The 21218-nt window shown below is 48.4% G+C and overlaps 2 protein-coding genes across 2 annotated transcripts; both read left to right on the plus strand.

The window, feature by feature from the left end:
* Positions 1-4090: 4090 nt before the first annotated feature.
* J7337_003956 (uncharacterized protein) lies at positions 4091-4972 on the plus strand (the record flags this gene model as incomplete). The annotated part of the gene is made up of 2 exons (XM_044821662.1): positions 4091-4208; positions 4260-4972. 2 exons carry the CDS (start codon positions 4091-4093, stop codon positions 4970-4972), a joined length of 831 nt encoding a protein of 276 aa, XP_044682995.1.
* A 13968-nt stretch (positions 4973-18940) lies between these two features.
* J7337_003957 (uncharacterized protein) lies at positions 18941-19505 on the plus strand (the record flags this gene model as incomplete). The annotated part of the gene is made up of 2 exons (XM_044821663.1): positions 18941-19376; positions 19432-19505. The coding sequence occupies 2 exons, from the start codon at positions 18941-18943 to the stop codon at positions 19503-19505; spliced, it is 510 nt and encodes a 169-aa protein (XP_044682996.1).
* Positions 19506-21218: the final 1713 nt, after the last annotated feature.

Raw genomic sequence — 21218 nt, forward strand, 5'->3', positions numbered from 1 at the left:
CTACCGACGAATTCTGGAAGTGACCCTAGCAACCTTGGCTAGAATCTCACCAATCAAGTCTCCCATAATCGAACCAGATTCCACCAACTTCATCATCCCGCTTTGCTTGCCGGTCGGCTGGTACCCAAGCTAATTTCGGTATATACGTAATCCGTGTGTCCTGTGCACGTTCATGTGAAACTAATGCGCTGGTCTGCTCATACTACCCGTCGATTAATAGCTCCCTTGGGCTCACCAAGCAAATGCCGAATGCGCCCCAAAGCCCCTTTCTAGTCCCTACAGCGGTTCTTCTGGTCTTTGGCCGATCAACCTACTGATTGCACTTGGAATAAGGATCAAGGTGGATTCATTTACATTACTCCCACTCGGTAGTGTTTCGATGCAAGACAAGGCTAACCGCGAACGTATTGACTTAGATCCCAAATACTTAGTCCGGTGAACCCGTTGTCATGTTCTTCCGCTGGCAAACTGGCTGTGTGACTTTCGACAACCTTCTGTTGCGATCATCTGCTCACTACCCAGAAACTAGAGCGCCTTGTGGCTGTTTTTAAACCGACCACATCAGTAACAAAAAGTGTTTCAGCTGTTACGTCACTGTCTAAGTTATGCCGACACCGCAATTCTCGCTATATTTCTGTGTTTATGCAATCGTAGCTGCTGCCTCTGAGAATATATGTCTGTTCAAACAGCTATTTGAAGCTTTGGGTTATGCAGTATCCGCCGCCTGGGAGTTGAAACTCCACAGGTCATTACGGAGCACAAGTTCGTGCACTTCATCTGGAGAATCAAAAGTTGGCAGACAACCACCCCACTGATCATTGGGCTATCCCACATCCCACACAGGCCAGGCCACTGACGGCTAAGCCGACTGTGCCTCAGAATTGCCGTCGCTGTGCAGATAAGTGTTGTTGTAGCCTGAGTTCGGTATACTAATAAATATCCAATACTGCGAAGACTAACGATGACATCGACAGGGTCTTCATGCGCTTAGGGAAGGCCCATCGCATATGCGTTTCATCGGCCAAGTAACTGACAGAACGAACAGTTAAGCAGATCCCTGGGCAGCCAAGATCAGCATATCTCAACTAACTACGGAGTATCGTCCACTGGGTTCTGGGACTCCCGGAGAACTACATACAAATCTGAGATAGATCATCTAGATCATCTCGGACTAGGGACGAAGTAAAAACGATCGAGGGTGCAGAGTACAGATGGGACGCAAAGCAAAATCACCACGCCTGTCACATCACGCATTTCATCCTAGGATTGTGTCGTAACAGGACCAATACGAGAAAGGCATGTGAGGATTCACGAGCCCGACCCTTCGAGTGTCTCTGCACTTCAGCGATCAGCTTGATAGGAACACGTTTGTTCCCAAACAATAACCTGGGTGACACTATTAAGCGGAGTTGTGGACGAATGCGTGAGAGTACATTTTGGTATGAAGCTTCATCATACAATTATGACTCGATACAGCTGTGGCTGACGGAAGCGTGGCTACTATGGCACGGCAAAAAGCAATCAAAAGGGACTTGGCACGTGTTGTCGCTTAAAGTTTGACACGCGCCGTCCTGGATGGCTTATCCTATTTTGTCTCAACATCACTTGCCAAGCCTAGGTAGATGTGCTCCCCCTTGGAGAAAACATTTGACGTCCACAACCCGAGCCGATATTTTTCATAGCGACGGGTCTGTCTGTTGATGACCCAAGGTTTAGAATCCAGCTGAAACACTTGACAAGGCCAGCTTTCTAGAGTCAGGGATTGGATACGTACTGCGTTACTATGTGCTTGTACGGACTTAGCACGATGCTACTCCCATGACTCGCGAGCTGGGAAGCTTGTTGGTTGCTTCGAACCAATTGCTTGGAGAAGTCGACCAGGCAGGGCAGGGCAGGGCACCGAACGCTTGGCTTCATGCCCCTGTCCCTCCTCATGAAGAAGCTTGGTCGATCACTGTCGACTGCACACCCACCTCCTGAACCCTACGCCAAGAAATCCCACCAGTGCAAGCGAGGAAGGGGAGGCGCCCGCTAAAACGACGATCATCCAAATTAGCCTGCTTAGCCAGTGACGACACAGGTGAAAACGAAAAGGTCGCTAGGAGCGTGGCTGATGCCCGAACGAACACCAGTCGCACCAATACGACGACATCATTGCACTGCCGGTACGCCGCTGCTCGTTGTCGCGCAAATCATTTGAACTTGGTTCGAGATCTCGGAAGTACCCAAATCGAACATGAAAACACAAGCTTGTTCTTTTCGTTAAAAGCTAGTGTCCAATTCCTATTTCACATCGTTAGTAAACAACGCGGCCGGCACAAATTAACTGCGTGAAAGGGGGTTTTCTGCCACGGGTTGAAACGCTTCTGTGTGAGAACCAATGAACATATGGAATGAATGCTGTATTTTGGCAATCGAGCCTTGAACCGGCAAATTACGAAAATGGGAGCAGATCACGCAGAGAACCCAGAGGCCCCGGATACGATCTAAAGTTCAGCATCTGAAGATTTCATCATGGACACGCAAGACGTTGCATTACGTTGTACCAAAATAATTTATCTGGACCGATCTTGTCTCGCCGCCTGTCCATCAAAATCGAGAGCGGGCGCCGGATCAGCTCTGGGGTAAGCTATTGGAAGCTTCAGAGGCTTGTTGAGTATGTATGTACACACAAATACAGGCCACAGCGACGAAACCAGGATGGAACGAGAGTTGAGCACTAGGAACGGTTCTGACACCGAATAAGGAAACGGTGGTCCGGAACTCGATGCAGCGCGGCGGCCGGGATGGCACGCTTGGCTCAAGGTTCCAGGTTAGGTATACACCCCATCTCGGCCGGGCGCGTGGAACTCCCGGCGCCGGAGAGCAGCTTTTGGTTGATTTGGGGCTAAGGCCACCACGCACAAACACTACCACCTTGTTCGGCGAACTTAATGCACGATCCATTGAGATGAGTGTGAGTGAGCCTGAGGGCGGGCAGGCAGAGGTTTAGGAGCGGGAAAGGGCACGGTCGTTAGAGCCAGGGGACATGTCTTCGATGGCATCGACACAGGCAAATGAGACCCCACGAAAGCCATGCTTAGGGAGCAGGGCAGGGATAGCGATTTACAGCGACTGATACTGATACAGATGGTGCTGTATGTACGTACCGCCACCTGCCAGCCAGCCGGCCTATCGACCGTTTGACCACGGGGCGATCACGGATATCCTGGCGCATGGCCAAGCATTCTAGCACACACACTCGTGGATCTCACTCACACCCATACGCCGAGCGCTAACTTAGAGATGCGAGTGTATATGTGTGTACGTACCTCGGTATCCCACACTACACACACTCCCTCTTGACCCAGACAGACATGCAAACCGCCCCTCCCTTGCTCAAGATCACCATCAGAGTCGTCACAACATGTCCTTCACGAGTGGGGACGTCACTGCCGGGGCAGATGCTCAACACAAACTCAAGAGGTTAGACCCATCGAGCGGCATCAGGGAACCTCCCGTCAGCATCCTTCAGCCCTTGCCCTTGCCTATCGTCTCCTTTGCGACCCTGTCCAGTTGCCAACGATTTCCCTTGAGTCCCAGGATTTGAGCACCGGTAGGGCTCCACTCCCAATTTTGTGACAGTTGCGCTTGGAGGGCCCTTTTGAAGGGGGCGTAGGCGCATCAAAACAAGTCTACAGTCCTCAGATCTGATAGACGGGTCTCCTCCACCCTTTGACAGGTTCCTTTTCCCACACCAAGGACTTACTTAAGTTCCCAAGTCCCCGACTATTTCGCATCTAGCATGAGCTTCTAAGAACTCTTCCCACCGAATACGACTTTGGCAGTACAAAAGGCTCATCCATTAATATTCACCAGTGCTTTTCCATTTCCCACCCATAATATCACCGATATTCGTCAGACACGCTACTGCCTTAATACTGGCTACTTGACTTGACTGTTTTGATTACCTATACCAGCAAATCCTGATTAATCCCGAGACCGCCCGCAAATGCATACAGCAGCTGGATCTTTCATGCCTAACCAATACAATCAACAAGAAACACACTTTTTTAGTCGACGCGGCCAGTATCAACCTCCTTCGCCCCCAATGGAGGAACAAAAGTGCTCTCTACCCTCAATCTCGAACCTCTTGGGTTTGGCCGATGCTGGCTCACCCACGAGTGAGTCCTCGCCAACCTCACGGCAACATTCTCCTCGCTTTGAAGGTAAGTCGTCTTCATGATGACCACGAGGGCGGCTCGCTCACAATTTCATAGTTCCTCCACCTTCACACGGCCACAGCCGAGCTGGATCTGAATGGGCTAAGTCATCGCATCGTGGGCTTCCTCCTACACCACCTATGAGCACAGATGCATCTTTCGAAGGCTACAGCTCCCCCACAAGGAAATCATCCAACCAGGCGTATTCAAGCTCAGCACCAAGACCATACTACTACGAGACCACACCACCTCTAGAAGCCGATGCACAGCGTCAGGCATCAGTAACAGCTATTCCTCGAGCAACACCTCCAGCAACGGCCCCTTACCCTCAGCAAGCTCACCCCACGGTTTACGCCAACCCAGCACCAGTGGGCGCTTATTACCAGACGGCACCGGTGCCTCCTGCTGTCCAGCCTCAAGAGATGAACCCTTACTACCAGCGCCCTCTCCCACAAGCTTATCCCCCACCAGTGAGCATGCCGGCACCTGCTCCCTCGGGAGCCAACCCGTGGCAGCACCATCACTACCTTAACCCAACTGGAGCGGCTGCATTCCCGCAAAGCCAGGATCGGTATATTTGCCCGACTTGCAACAAAGCCTTTAGCAGGCCCAGCAGTCTCCGAATCCACAGTCACTCACATACCGGAGAGAAGCCCTTCAAATGTCCCCATGCCGGATGTGGCAAGGCTTTCAGCGTACGCAGCAACATGAAACGTCATGAGAGGGGCTGTCATAGCTTCGAATTTAATGGATCTGTGATTCGGGGTTGAGGGATATATGTGTCGGACGACGAGATGGTTCTACGAAGAGGGATGATAGCCGAAGGAAGCTCGAGACGATTATGCCTCATGGAACGAGGATTATTGCAACAAGACCTGGATGGATGGATCCGGTCCTTTTCACTTGTTATTGGGATGGAAATCCTGGTTAGACCCATGTCTAAGGATTTCCCGGCTTGGCGTCGCGGTTAACTGGGGAAAAGTCGGAGGGAGGAAAAGCTACATTCTCTTCTCGAAGCTGGTCTGTATTACTGGAAGTCTGGTGTATTGTGTTATGTTATTATTGTATTCCTCTGGCGGATACTGTCTGTTACTTTCTTGGGAGGCAGCTATGGTCATTAGACGGCGCAGAGGTGGAAACTGGCTTGGAGAACCTAGCGAAGCATCGTGCACGGCGTTAAGTTTACTACTGTATGTTCTTTTATCGGTACGCGAAGAGATCGACTAATGAGAGTCGGTGGAGATAGCGAGAGGCGGATACGGTACGCCTAAGGCAAGACCAGGGAGGCAGGCTATGGAGCCATGAATATTAAAATATTACAATACCAAAGCACAATCGTTGCCCGACATGAAGATGTGAATTTGGAGTCATGCAGACATGAAAAGTGAAGGAGTATGTAGCAACCAAGCAAATTAATTCGGTCTAATGCTCTACCGATGTTCACGTACGCCGACCAATAGGGACATTAGGAGAAGTGGCCGAAACGGGGAGAACCATGATACTAACTAGAAGGTGAGGAGTGCGCAGCTTGGACCATCAAAGATGGAATCGGCTGATAGACATGGATGAGGCGACCAGACAAAAGAAGGAAGGACATGCATGGCATGACAGGCAACGGTTAAATTTGAGCATGTGCTATTGTTATTATTATTATTATTATTATTATTCTGCTTCTTCTTGTTAAGTTCTCTGTCTGTCTGTTAGTCGCACGTTCAAAGGTACCACTGTTATATGCTACTGGTAACATGTTGCTTTGCTTTTGCGGGTGAGACGAGACACCACGAGATGAGTGGATCTTGATTGGTCTGAGAAGGTTTTGACCGCTGCAGTGATGACGAGAAGATTTCCCTGCAACTGCAACTGTAACATCAGCTAATGAATGAATGGCAATACCTATTCTGCTGTTCAGTGCATTTTTGGTCATTCATTTAATCATTGACTCCATTTTCAAGGACCTTGGAAGCATGAATGGGGTCTCAGAGGGATCCATCTTCTTGAGCGAAGTGACGTCGTTGACTCGTGCAAGACGATTATACGACGTTTTTGAGAAAGAAATGGAATTATCTACTGCGACATCATCTAACAAGAGCCTGGAGGATCCCTGTAATATCTGGGTGAGTTATGTACAGAGCGAAAATAAACCAAAGAGAAAAAAAAGGTGCCTACCCGAGGGACCGGGCCCCTTTGTCATCGATGACAAGTTGGGTAGCTTGGACAAGAATGGAAGGAAGTCATCGGGGGATATGAACATGGAGAGAAGAGGCACCCAAAAGAGGCATGCAATGGGTACCTTAGGGGGTAGGGTACCCAATGGAAGCAGCTAGGTAAGGAAGGGAAAGGTAGGAATATGCTAAACCTGGGGTTCCCTCACCTTCTGCTGCTTCTGTTGATGTTGCTCATGCTCATGCTCATGCTCATGTCAGGGCTGGGCGGACGATTCGGGTTGTTACTCCGCCTGCCTCGTGTCTTTTATGGTCTGTGTGTGAGAGTTGACTTAATTAGTAGTCGACTTTTGGAGAGAAACCGACTGTTGACTTGGTCTTGGCCTTGTGAGTTGTGACAGGGGCAAGGGCAAGGTATTTGATGGACTGGGACAAGGGCTTGAATGATCGACTACACATCCGTTCTTCTTCTTTGTGGTGCTCGGTAAATTATTATTAGTACGGATACGTACTCAAGATTGCAGCATTAATAAAGAACATTGCAAAAGAGCGAAATGAGCAGCATTGAATGAATGCCTTGCTGTATGTACATATATACCTAACTGTACATACAGTGCATGCTCCGTATGTATGTTTGCAGAGTTGCAATTGTGAATGTAACCGGAAAAGGCTATAGTCATGCACAATTAATGGCGATCTTCGGTGGGAGAAAAAACAAATAAGCTACTGTACCTTACCCTCCGTAGTGTTACCTCGGACACAACGCGATAGGCCATCTCGCCTGAGACAAGCGGGTGATACTGATTGACTAGCATCGGAGGAAATAACTCGACAATGACCTCGGGGCTTTGGGCTGGGGGAGTTGAATTGAATTGAACCGGGCTGGATTTAATCAAGGGGCCACGGCCACGAGGAGGATTCCTAACAAAGCATGGTGCAGATCCGTTAGTCTAGCATGGCTTTCTTTTCTGTCCCATCACTAAGGTAAAGTACCTTGAGCCTTGAGGTACAAAAAACATGCTAATCAGTTAGTGCGTGTGAGAGCCGGAGGTCAGTGAATTGAAGGGACGTCGCAGTCAGCCAGGAAAACGGCACAGACCAGAAGCAGGACCATGACACCGGATGATGCTGTATCTTTAGCACGGGAATTTGATCAAGCTAGAGTTTAGTCCACGGGCTGGGCTCGGGGAGGCTGAAGTGATCAATTCCTTTTCGGCTGACCTTGCGATAGCCTCAAAGCTTTGCTTTGGGCTTCAATGCGCACACGCACGCACGCACGTGTCATGTCGTGTCGTGTCACAGACAATCTTCAACGCTTTAGATTGACAATACGACGGGAAACCCGTAATTGCATAAACTCAAGCACGTCCACAAACTTGCAAAAAGGAAATCACAGAGAACCTCGGACATTTTCTTCTTTCATGCTTCTATGCTTTGACTGTGGTCCAGGGTACCTAGGTAGGTACCCAGTTCATCTCAAAGAAGCGGCGTTGTCAGCTTCATTCAGTCATTCAATTCATTCAAGGGGGGATCCCATCAGGGCCACGTTTTTCTTCCCCTTGAGCGGGGAACTTCTGGATCCATCTGTGACGGTTAAGAAATAGCGGGCGGGCGGGCGCAGGGAAAGAAATGCAAAGGAAAGAAGAAAGAAAGACGTTGGATCGTTTGGAAGGGGGAAAATGATCGCAAGACATGGTCTTGTTCCCGGGGTGATGCTTGCTAGAGGACCATAGCAATGGGATGGATGAGATCTATTGCTTGGAGATTGGCTCAGAATTAATCGACGAAATATACCAGGGAGGTACGGGATACGAATGGGACGAAACAGTGGTATAAGATGTATCGCATGGGTATTCTCAGATATCAGCCAGGCATCCATATAAAATTCCCTGCATCACCACAACCTGCCAGTGCCCGCCTACAGCCCAGTACCACCTCATCGATGGATGGTTCATTATTAAGAGTTCCCGAGGGTGAGGATTGACGCCCAGACGTTTGATGATAGCCGCACACCTCCGATTCGCTGACCCCCGGCCCCGAGGGCGCGCTTCCACAGTAGCCAGATTTCAAGGGTGTCTCGCTGTCTGCATCTTCATCTTAGCGCCCTCGCGCTAAACCCCAGAGGGGGCACAACAGCAAGCAAACGCCCGTTACACGGGGTGTGTGGCCCGGCGGCGCGGGGCGGGGATCTCCCAGCAGGGGTTCTACCCTGAAATCACACAGACACTGAGAGGGCACGCTACGAGCATGCGCACCCCTCCCTCCTCCGTCACTGCCGTACCTTAGCCTGGTTCCAAAAACGGGCAAAGGAGCCAGGGCATGGATGACATCCATTGTAATAGCACGAGGTTTTATCAGGATCAAGCCTGTTGAAACTCTCCAAGATTCCAGACTCGTGATGCTGTCCGTGTTTGTTTATGGTCTTTGCTTTTATTACATACTATTGCTGATGGGTTCTGATATTGCAATTTGATTCTTCGGTAGCCTCTCTGAGATCATGACCTGACGCTTCTACACTTTGCACCGTCTATAGTCCGGACGACATATGGACGGGCTATCCCTAAGGTACCTTGTCAACTACGTATTTGCATCGTATCGCATCACATCACATCACATCGAATTGATCCATTTCCAATCTCTTCGGCTAACTCGTGTCTTGAACTTTGTTGCTAAAAGCAGTAGGTGAAAAGGGACATATCAGAGTCAGTCGGTCAGGTTTGCCGATGTTAGTCCGTCCTGTGTAATCTATCATTCTCCATCCCCAACCTCACACGATCCCACTCACATCAAGAATCATCCAGTACAAACCATGCCAAATGTATCGTGGTCATCACAACGCCCTCGCTTACCTACGCAGGGGCCAACTCTACTCAACTGCCGGGTTCTTCCCAAATTTGATTGATACTCCGTTCCCGTTCTGATCAAGTCTTGTCTCTCCTCTCTCTGTGTCTGCGGCTTTTCGTTTTTCGCCCCCTGAGATCTTCCACTGGTAATGTGATTTCATTGCTTGTTGCGTCTCATCTTGCGGCCCCTCGGCGGCAAAAAGAGACAGAGATAGTACGGAGTGCAGGAGGACAGTCGCTCCATTGCCCACCCGCAATGGCACTGCAACGGCGGGTACCAAACAGGGAGTTCCTGGGTTTCGCTTCGAGTCAGGGAACCGTTACATCTGCTCTTCACCGTCTTTGCATGACATAATGGCATCGTTTTGAGGGAACAACTGCGTATGCATTGCATGTCCACTAAGTCAGCATTCGCCTTGTGTAACTGTCATACATATCACCTTGGAGTCTCCCTTTCTTGCGGTGGTTGCAATGAGACCGCCACTGATGGCCTCATTACAATAACGGTGCACATAAGACTCCATCTTGCATCCACAGACTATAGTATCTAAACATCAATTACGGAGTGCTGAACAGCAACGCCCTCAGGCTTGGATCGTCTGCAAGGCTGTGGGCACCTCATGAAGATGCGACACAAGGTCGTGTTCCCTGTTACGCATGGGAGATCTACCCATCCATGATCCATCCTCTTGGAAACGATATGGCATGTCGGGCCGTGAAAGCATAGGGGTCACCGAATCACACTCATCACCGCAGGGCCAAGTCACTCCCTCCTCTCCGTTCTTGACCCAAATCCTCGATCCAACCCGCACCTCAAACACTCCGAGATCACAGCTGAGGCATCGAGGGTGGCACGTCAACGCAGTGCAACGGGGTATCAATATGGACCATGGTTATGGCATGGAGTATGGAGTATCACTGCGGAGTTTGCCGCAGTCCTTTCCTCTCATGGCTGTGCCGTCGGCCATATCAACATCCACTTTGTCCACTCAGGAGGAGGATTGATGAGGATTCATCCCTTCTGTCAATCAAGGATATTGATCGACAGAGACCCTGTTCCACGAGGGTTCCTATCCTGTCATGCTACACTTACATGTACAGACATCCTGACTGATGTTAATGCTGCTGCCAATACTGCAGTGCCGTACCATGCAAAAGGTTAAGCTCCGCTAGAACCCGCGGCGCCCGGTGCCTGTCAACTTAGAGCCAGGCTTTACTGGAATCAACTGCTTTTCCGTGATCCCTATTTGCTTTTGCCGCCTAGCCGAGTATCATCTAACGTTCTCCCAGATTCAACCTGACCAGGTAGCTTGCCAACTTTCTGCGGCAGACTGACTCGGGAGAGAGAGGCACAGAAACTTACTTTCACGATGTTATCCCACTTGTAAGACATCCTCATCAAACAGAACAGGGTCATCGCCAACCTCGTGAGCAGTCGTTCGTCATTTCTCGTCTCAGACCATGTCACCTCGTCGTAAAAGTCAACTGAGCCAAGCTTAGTATAGCCAGCCACTGCGTCGCAAGCCATCTAAACGAGAGTTTGATATCACACTCCTGACTGGGTTGAGGAGAAACATCTCACAAATCACTCAACTATACATCGGACACATTGCCACGTTGGGCATTGGTGAAAACGGGATCGACTTCGGGAATCGAGGGAGGTCAGGTCAGGTCAGCTGAAAGGCTGTGGAATCTGAACCTGCCTGAGCCTGATCCTGAGCCTGAGCCCGAACAATCGTCAGCTTCGGTTCCCTGTTGTCGGTGTTTGAATCAGGACTAAACAACAAGGTTTCCAATGGCTCGCAAATAAACTGTGAGTCCCCAGCACTTAATTTAGCATGCTGCGACCCTATTGATGGATCTTCATTTCTGTCAATCATAGTTCATCATACTATACCCCTAGCGAAGAGCCAAAAGATCATGTCATGGTCTAGTAGTCAACAACCGCGCACCGAGTCTACACGTGGACAGTACTGCAAGTAAGTGTACGTACTCTCCTCCAGAGACAAGCTTTATCATCTTCACATAAGCAGATTCGACGCACAGCCCGTGACCCAAAAAAGCAAATACAGTACCGTCCCGGTCGGTAGAAACACTAAGCCCTGGCTCAAAAAGGGCCCACGACGGAGCGTCTCAGGTCTCGGGAGCAGGGGTCAGGTTGTGGCCAAGCGCACTTCGCTTCAAAAGCAAGAAAGCCCGAAGGGGAAGAGACCACGCGATGTCACTCTGTCCTAGACATGACAGATCCATCCTTTGCCTTACACTGGCACTGGCGACTGACTCTCCTACAAACTCTATGTGCTTGCAGTGATCGTCGCCTGGGACCGAACCCTTGGACTGATGCTTGTACTCGGATGCGCACAATCTGTCCGCGGAACAAGCCTCAACTCAAAGCTCGGGCTGGGATTGAGTGAAAATGTCTTATTGTTCGGCGAACATTTTGCTTTTTGGTGAGGTTGCTGAAGGGAATGTTTTGTTTCATTTTGCGGGAGACACAGCCAGTTGTGGAGAATCCTTACCTTACCACTCTGCCTCCCTGTTTTTGTTTTTGTTTTTGTACAGCACGGAGACATTCAATATTGGGCAAACTACCGATTTCACGATCTCCGTTGCATTCTTCCTTCTGAGTTCAAACGAAACTGATCCTCCATGGTTTCGAGTTGAAACCTGTTTCACCGCCCTCGTGTTCACTCCAAAATGTTTAGACGATAGAGGCTTATACGGAATTACCAACCTCCGTCATAGACTCAAGTTACTATCGGTAGTTCCCCGTCCCCGAATGAGTGGATTGACATTGTGAGGCTGCTATTGGATATCATTATTAATACATGCCGGGGTATTGCCTTGACTCTTCAAGCTGACGGCCGCTTCCAGCTGGTATGCGGCCTGCAGATTGTCTGTGATGGAGAATTTTAGCTGCAGCAAGGCCTGTGGCAGATGCAAGGAGTTTTCTACATGTGTTGGAGACAGTCAGCGATGTATGGTGATTACACAAGGTTGTCGAGGTGATTCTTGACATGTCCTTCACCTGAACACGACTGATTCAGTGTCAGCTTGTCAGAGTCGCGGTGTGGATAAGCTGTCAACTCTTAATTATTACCGGAGACTCCGACCTCGCTGCAGGGTCCTCCGCTAGAGCCGCTATGCTCTCTCCTTGCATTCAGAATGACAGCTTCAAGTTATAGTTGAGGCTATCGCGGTAGGTTAGTTCCCCCGACGGCATGTCACTCGCATACCAGCTACCGGCAATTGCCGTCACACAGACAAGATCAATTCTACTGCAAATGGAAAGGACACTTCTTTATTATGGCGTTGCGGGAAGCCTTTCCAACTGGGACAATTGGTAATATGGCCTTAAAAGTTGTGGCCCCGATGGTTCGAGCTACCCTAAATAATGACGTCGAAAGGGGCGAACAAGGTGATTGACTTGGCGAAGAATTTTTGGATGGCGACAGTCGAGTTTGTTCTAGATTATTCTGGTCTGACGGTCTTTACTTCTTATTGCGGGTGATAAATATCGCGTACGAGTACATTCTATACTTACACCCGGGGAACATGTATCCGGAGATGCTTCAAATAAGGTATACAGTAAACAGCGATTCATGTGTCTCGACCCATTAACATCAATATTAACCAGATATGGTTATGGAACGTCAAACGTAGTGGAAATGTAGACCGTTTCTGCCCCTAGACAGGAGTTAATCGGCCAGTCTTGAAGTACCGCAAGCCAGTTCATGTAAGTCCCAAGTCACTGCAAAAGTTAAGCTCCTTTGGGATAGGGAACCAGATAGATGTGTCAATAGATACGATGATACTGGAAACTAGGGTTATATGGAAGGGGATGCTGATACACATAGCTCATGATAACATATATTAGTCAATGCTCACGAGGATTGACGGAGTGACAGCGGTGGATCAATCGTTGAGACACCACAAAGAATAGGACACTTGTGCTATGTGAATTGCAATACAGGAAGATCGGGAAGGAAAAATATGGTTATTGCATGATATTTAGACTACCTACATAGTTAAAAAAATAATTGCCTTGGTCTTCTGGCAGCTCGCTCGCCGCCTCCAGCCCACCCCCCTGAGTTGGTTCAAGTCTGCAACATGCTGTACCATCGTCAAAAAGGCACAAGGGCCAAGAGATGGAGGAACGAGTGGATTCATTACCCAAAGCCGTGGATTACTTATACTGTAAGAAACATTGCCCCGCGAAGAGTGAAGGTAGTCTGTGATGTCGACTTGAAGTCACCACCAGACCAGGACTCTAAAGCTATCAAACATGTCCCATGACCATAGACTTACCGTTAACCTTATTGAACTCCTCAAGCATGGAACTCGATGTACCATAAGGTACAATGCGAATCTGGTCATGCCACCTGAAGAGTTGGCCATACGAGGACGACAGCAAACGGAGGTGGGTTGCGAAGCCAAGACATTGAGGGTTTATCGAGACGTGTTGTACTGAACCAAGATATCCAGTTTCAGGGTGTGATTAAATTTACTATACAAAATTACAGTTAATTGCTTTCGTATCTTCTGCAAAGCCCAGCAAGAAAGCCTGTTCGCCCATCCAGGAGCTCTAAGGTAGAGAAGTCCTTCAGCACAATGCAATGATTTCGATATGAATGAACTCTGAAACGAAAATAAAGTTTTCAAATACCTGCGTAGAGGCAAAGCTTGTCCTGAATTGTCAGCGTCAGGGTTGGAATAATCTTCGTTTCCAAAAAATCATGGAATGCCACCTGATCTGACATGACTTGAGTTCAGATATCTGAAGCGAGGAATTATGCCTATCAATCAATCTAAGATATAGGAACGAGTTGAGGCGATCATATACAGCAAGGAATACATAGGTTCAACTTACTAAGATCATTGTCAAGCACTCATGGGCACCTATCGCTGAAACTCAACAGACGGCGATGGACTTCGACAAGGAGAAACACAAGTCGCATCGTAATTTACTGACCATGAAGTCATCTAGAGCTGAAGGAACCAGCTATATCATCTCGGAGAAGTGTCAAGTATTACATATCCCATGTAGATACTTGAGTCCCCTGTAGTGCTCCGTCCTCACCAATCCCATGGAGGAGGGGGGTTGTGTTGTACCAGCGAAATAGACTATCTCCTGATTACAAGTCGTCATCCTCGCGTGAAATGGTACTTGAAAGACTTGGGATACATGTAATGGATCCTATGCAGTGCCGTTTGACCTGGTGTTTGAGGCGAGTGTTGATGGTTGGGGATCCGTGATACTGATGCATCACCCGCACTGATAGTTTGGTGTGAAGTTTAGACGCCGAGATACAAAAAGCATTGCTCGATCATGTTTCACTATAGTAAAGTGACTTAAGTCGAACACACAAGCATTGTAACAGTGGTCATTTCAATGCATAGGAGCAACACGTACACCTCTGAAGACGAGGTTGGACTAGTACATTACGATTGATAGGATGGGCTAACAGTGTATAACGGGTATAGACCTATCGAAAGTAAGAGAAACGGGTTGAATAAAGGGATGTCGTCTTCAACAATCCCGACGAGCCCGTGTTCGAATATGGCATCCTCGAGTGTAACAGGTAACTTCAAACCTTCACTGACAAATATACCTAGGTAGTGAGAAAAAGACCCAGGGGTTTAAATAAAACCATCAGAACTAAGCCAATAAGAATGAGTACATTGAAAACAGCATTGTTACAGGTACTGTAGGGCCAAACCCGAACTTCCTATGGTAGGTGCCGGGATTTATATTGAATGGATACAGGCTCTATGGTTCAAAAACGACATACAAATAACTAACTTGGAGATCTTCCGGCCGTATTGATAAGACGACCTATTGTGTGACGATAGAAACGTTGCCGTGAATATAAGGGGAAGCAATCAACCAGATCTGAGTTACAGCGCCCGAGAAACAGCACACACGATATAGCTCCTCCGAGCATTTTCTGATGAACTCAGTCAAATTGGAGGTGACATTAGTCAAGAGATAATGCAATTTTTTTGCCAGCGCTCTAATTTCCTGTAAGAGCATGGGGCAACCTTGTACGACTCCAACATCAAACGAATTTGATGGGAGAAGTTTGTTACACAGCATGGCGCCCTTGAGGATCTCCGGATGATTGCCCAGCACGAAAGTAAAAGTCTACCAAGGGAGCACGGCATGGCTTGCTCATGGCTGGATCGACCAAGGACCAGTCTTTCAAGTCGGCGCACAACATATGATAGCACGAGCAAGGGTGGTATTACTTGCAGCGGCAAGCTGCATTTGACACGATCCTTTGGCTGTCCTCGTGCCACTCGATGCAACGCAAAAAGAGAACAGGCAAATTGGACCGGGAAGGAAAAAAAGGTATCATCTGAGGTTAAGATGCGGCAGTTCAGGTTGTTGCGAGGGCGGGGGAGGCGCAGAAAAACGGCAATGTTCCGAGGTTGATTGAATGGATGAGCCTGTGAATGAGTGAGTGAAGCTGCTGATACTTATAGACGTCATGTTGAGGCTCAATAGTGCTGCAGGTCAGCAGTAGTTGCATGATGCAGACACGTATCTGCAGAAAATATGCATCTGGACCTGCAGTGTAAAGAGCGAGACGAACTGCAACACGTATTGAGACGAACTCGACAAGCAAACCAACGGGTAATGATTATCGTAGTTTATCCTTTTGGTGTGTAGTGCTGTGTACATAGTGATGTGATGTGCTGTGTCAGGGATGTGTTTCGTCTGGCGCGCGCCACAAGTCATCACCCATTGATATTGGGGGTTTGTGTTTCGGGGAGATGGCTGCCGATTTCCGGATCGACAGACGAGAGTTAGTGAGTTGACGGTGTTTCTTTCTCTACCTATATACTCCTCAGAGGGCAAGAAAACAACAAACCCTGATATAAGGTGTCAAAATAAACTCAGCAAAGAGTCCCCTAGGCTTAGGTTAAATTTACTTAAATATTTTTATCACTTAGGGTTAAAGTCTTGAGCTTTCTTTCCTCCCTAGGTACTTACGTATGAGACATGGGCAACAATCAACTTATTGTGTGATGAGGGAGGGTTTCAGGCTGAGTCAGTAGGCGCTGGGCTCGTGCGTCGGCTGATATCGCGATTGATACGCTTCTTGGTTTGGTGTTGTAGAAGGAATCCGCGAGCTGCATTGGACGTGTAAGTATAACTAACTACCTAACTTAACAGGGAGTGCATTGATCGGACGGGAGATACACGTGCGCATGACATTAACACCTACCAATTTGGGCAGTAGCTGGGGATATCTAGTGTGCGTGTATGCTGATAGTTGGCGGAGGATCGTCACGATAATTCATGTACGCACTTTATCTCTGACCTGCCATCACAGCAAGTGTCTTGTACATGTTACAGATAATAGAATACAATGGAGTACATGTCGTGCTCGGGGCTCCTCAGCTTTGATCCCCGCGGTGGCTGCCTCCGCCAAATGTGGCTCGTGGTGGTGATGGTGAGAGCATGGATCAGGGATAGACCCTACTTTGTATGTAGGTCATGGCCAGCAGAGGCACGGACAAGAAAAAGTCAACATGGGAATCATTAATATTTGTTGTGTCTGGGTCTAGTATCGACATGGAAGCCGAACCGAGGTGAGTTAGTTAACTTACCTAGGTAGCAGTAGAGAGAGTCTCACCGAGTGAGAAATATACGGCCCATGATCCGAGTTCCCGGGCATGGTCATTCATCTCCGTCTCATGGAATAGGCAATTAGAGTCAAGGTGTCGTATGTTTGCTCTTGCCCGTGGACGTGTATTGTATCATGATCCATCTCCTGATCTGTGTGAAGTTGTCGTCTTCCATGTTTATAGTCGACCCCAATAAAAGAAAGAAGCCACACTTTTCTTTTTTGTCTTTAACTCTTGTTTCCTCCTTTTCCTGTCTCTTCTTTTCTTTTCTTTCTTCCCTTTTCTCCCCCTTTGATTCATATTCTCCTCCTCTAGTACGACGCCATCAATAACCATCGAGATCTCTCTCACCGTGGGTTCTTGGTTTCTTTCTCACCGACCTTTATGCCCCCCAGCATCATGGCCGCCGAGTTGGTCCTGGTTCACGCCTAAATGATACCCTGTCAGGTCTGAATACAACAAACGCCAGTGGCCCTCCCGTTCAAATCACTGTTGGTACCAGGAATTAATTTGCTGGTTTGTCTTGTGTGTCTTTCTTATCTGTCGTTCGCCGTTTGATTAGAAGAGACGAGGCAGAAGAAGCAAAAAAAAAAAAAAAAAAAAAAAAAAAAAAAACACGACTCTTGGACCTCTTGAGATCGTCGTTTAATGACAGGGAGCTCCAATTAGCGCGCGCTATCTCTGGCTGGCTGTAAGAGCTCCCAGCTCCATCAGTGACCGCTCTGTCGGTACCTGCCTTGCCTTGTCTTGCCATACCTTACCTCACTTTGTCTCTATCAGCGCAATCAATCAATCAATCAATCAATCAATCGGGCATCAACTTTAATATTACTATATAAAGTGATAAAGTATTACCTGCCCGCCCTTGCCTTGACCGCGGCTGGATTAATTGATTGATTGCTATTGCAATTGCACGTGCAACTGTAACCAAACTGTGCAACCGCAGCTGCAACCGCAACCACCTCTCAATTATCCTCCTTCCCCATCTCATCCACTCACTCCATTCCCCTCCCCCCATCTTATCTCATCCATCCATATCACGCTACAACTTTGGTAGTGGAGGTTAGTTCTTCTCTTATTCAACACCATCACCTAATTGATTAATTACCCTTCATTACATACAGCCGAGGATAGAGGCTAATGATGGTCCTTGGTTCAGTCTGACTACTATACATATTTCAACGATATCAAACTTTGTCACTGTACGCTCTACCGTATCTCAGCTCACACATCCTCACACCAAAGAAAGTATCATTCTTTTGGGTCGTAATCATCAAGCAAACCCCCTCGTCAAATCATCCCTGCCTCCTTCACCGAAACGGGCCTTCCATCCTCCATACCTTACTCGACCGACCGACCTTACCTACGAAACGATACGTACCGGTACTTTGTTGCTTCGAGTCCATCTCCCCCACCCTCCACCTCAAGCCCAAATCCGTCTTCTTGGGTTCCTCCACCGATTCTCCAATCACACCTCTTCCGTCTATTCCCCAAAAGAGACCCAACTCCCTCGATCGCTCTCTCTTACTTCTCCTCGTTTCTCTCCGGGCGCTCTGAGGTCTGGGAGCCTCCAGACGAACTACCTGATACCCCGAAACCACTGAAAACCGACTCAACACCACCGATGATGCTCATGATCGTATTGGCCGCGATATCATGATGCTCTGCGCAGCACACCCCACGCCCATTCTAGCATCGTCGCATCCGCTATCATCCTCACCCTTACCGTCGCTGCGATCCTCCTCGCATATCTCTCTATCATTGTCGATCCTGTGCGCCGTGGTATCTTGCCCATTGGTGTCATTACCAACGCTGTGTTCTTCACTCAATCGTGTTAACAGGCCATCGGCCCTTCGGTCTCTTCCCTTCCAACATAGCCCATGTCACGAGTTGCCGCAGCGGTCTTATACACAAACCGAATCTCTTCTCGCCCACCTGCTCGGCTCATACTGCATCCTCAACCCATTTGCTTTTCTGCGACGATCCAAAAAACCGAAACCTTTACTTGACCCCCCAAGTCTCAACCGCAGCCGCATACTTTGCGACTCACCTGGTCTCCCCACGCCATAGCTAGCAGCCCCTCCAGCTGCTGCCCGTCATGTCCTCACAGGCTGTTCCGGACACCCAGCTAGGGCTCACCAACGAGGAGATCCAGCTGCTTCGCCAAGGGCAGGCGGCACTGGGAGGGGGGTCCAGCAGCTCGCGCGCCGCTAGTCGCGCCAGTAGCCAAGGCCTTTTACTCCTCGACAGCTCCTCGCTTTCTGCTTTGGGCCGTTACTTTGATCATCTTATGGCTAGTATCGAACAACGGATTAATTACCTGAGTCATGAAGCGCAGCGATTTACCCAGCTGCAATATGACGAAGCTGATGGAATCATCGGCGGCGCCGACGCAGAAATTGCTCGGTATACCGAGATTCTTCAGCAGCTGGATGAGCTCGAGGTAGATTTCGACCGTATCGCCCACATTAAGGAGATTGTCAAGGGATATCGGTCAAGGGTTGAAACTCTGGAGCGGGATCTTGAGAGTAGTGGTAGCTCGAGCCGACACCGACACTCTTCGTCGCACCATTCTTCTTCTCATCGCAGCCATGGTCACTCTCATCGTCACAGCAGTTCTCATCGTTCACGTCACTAAACAGATCGCCTACCAGATGGCGTGAAGGTTTGGCCGGAGGTTATTCACTCACAAAATGTTATTACAGTAAAACAAAAGTCTAAAAAAGAAGAAAAGATTCGAAAAAGAAAGTAGGGGAGAGTTCGAAAAAGAGACAAAGTCCTGCGCGGGTTACACAGGACCGCCGTGCTCCTCGCATCGCGAAATGCATTTTGCTCTCAGGCTCGGTCTATAGCCATGACGAATCTAAGGTCAGGAAGGGAACCTGGGACGTGGGAATTTTGGAAGATTGATGGGCCTCACGGCTACAGCACGCTGCGCTACGTCTACGCAAGATGGAATTGGCCTCACGGCCTGGCCTATTTTTTTAATGTTTTTCTTGCTATTACTGTCTACTATCTGCTTTTTCTTGGGTTCAGTTTGGTGCTATTTTGGCGTTGAATAGCGCCTATTGTTGGATATATGTTTGTGTCTCGGGCATTTGTGCCAGATGCTTGGACTCCTTACCTTACTCAGACAAATTTGGTGTTGAAGCATGTGCTTGGAGAAAAATACCCTTTGTTGATTGTTGTATTGTCATAACAAATGTTTACTACGACATGTACCTTTGTTTCTTGCAATCTTTGGAAGCTTGTTTTCTCATGATGTGATGCTAATGTCAAAAGGCATGGATGTCCCTGCTATTGGGGATACTCATCACGAGAGCTCTCACCGCACCGTGCTTTTTAATGGACCACTTCGAGTCGTGCTTTTGCATTGTCGAACGCCTCACCTGCGCGACTGGCTCTGGGGTGCAGCTCTGGGGATGCATATGCAAGGCGGGTGGAAGCATCGTTTATGGGGGAGACGCAGTGATGCCCAACACTAAAGGGTTGTAGTATAGTTGCTGACGTGTGTGAGGTTTAAGGCTGAATTCAAGAGGTGGATTAAAAAATGATTTATGACCTGGAGAGAGTATATATCAACAGTTTGGTTCTTTCATTGGCGTTAGAAAATGAGGCGAGAAGGGGAGACGACGCTGCAAGTTGGGTTCATGATGGAGAAGAGTTAGTGTAAGTTGGGTACACATCCATTCTCATGATGATATGGATTGTCCAATGACGTTGTATGTCTCTAATAGACAAGGGTTATCTGCAAAATGCTGCACTTTAACGGCTCCTCATTTCATTGGATGCTCACCGAGTTCTAAAGTGCGGATACGTTCCTAGGAGAAGGCCTTGGAGATCTGGGGGCCAAACAATGCTATTGACCCGATTTAGAGAGGCTTGAGAGGTTGAGTAAGTATGTAGAAGAGTGTCATTATCTGTTTTACAACGTCTAAGAATAAACATACGCAAGAACAGCCCAATCCAACTCAACCGAATTCGATCCAATCCCACCATTCCTCGCAAGTAGTTTAGACGTTCAACTCATAACAACAATCAATGCTAAAATCCTTGCCCATTAAAAGTAACAAGTACACCAACAGAGCATTTAAAATGTGATAACCCTTTCCATTCCATGCATGCCATGATCCTGGTGCTCGCGCCAAAAACGCCCATAAGTGTTTCCATGTATCATTTCCAAACCCTCACGTGTGAGGGGGATATCCATCGGGAAAGCCTCTCGTTTCCCTCTCAGCTTGCGGTAAGACAAATGAAAGGGGGAATCAAAACGAGAGACAAAGAGGTATGTTAGGGTAGCGTAGACCCTCCAAAGCAATATCATGATGCTCGCCTCTAATGCATAAAAAAACAACAAAACCACAACCGCACATATA

This window comes from Fusarium musae, chromosome 3 (assembly GCF_019915245.1).
Source record: "Fusarium musae strain F31 chromosome 3, whole genome shotgun sequence".
NCBI lineage: Eukaryota > Fungi > Ascomycota > Sordariomycetes > Hypocreales > Nectriaceae > Fusarium > Fusarium musae.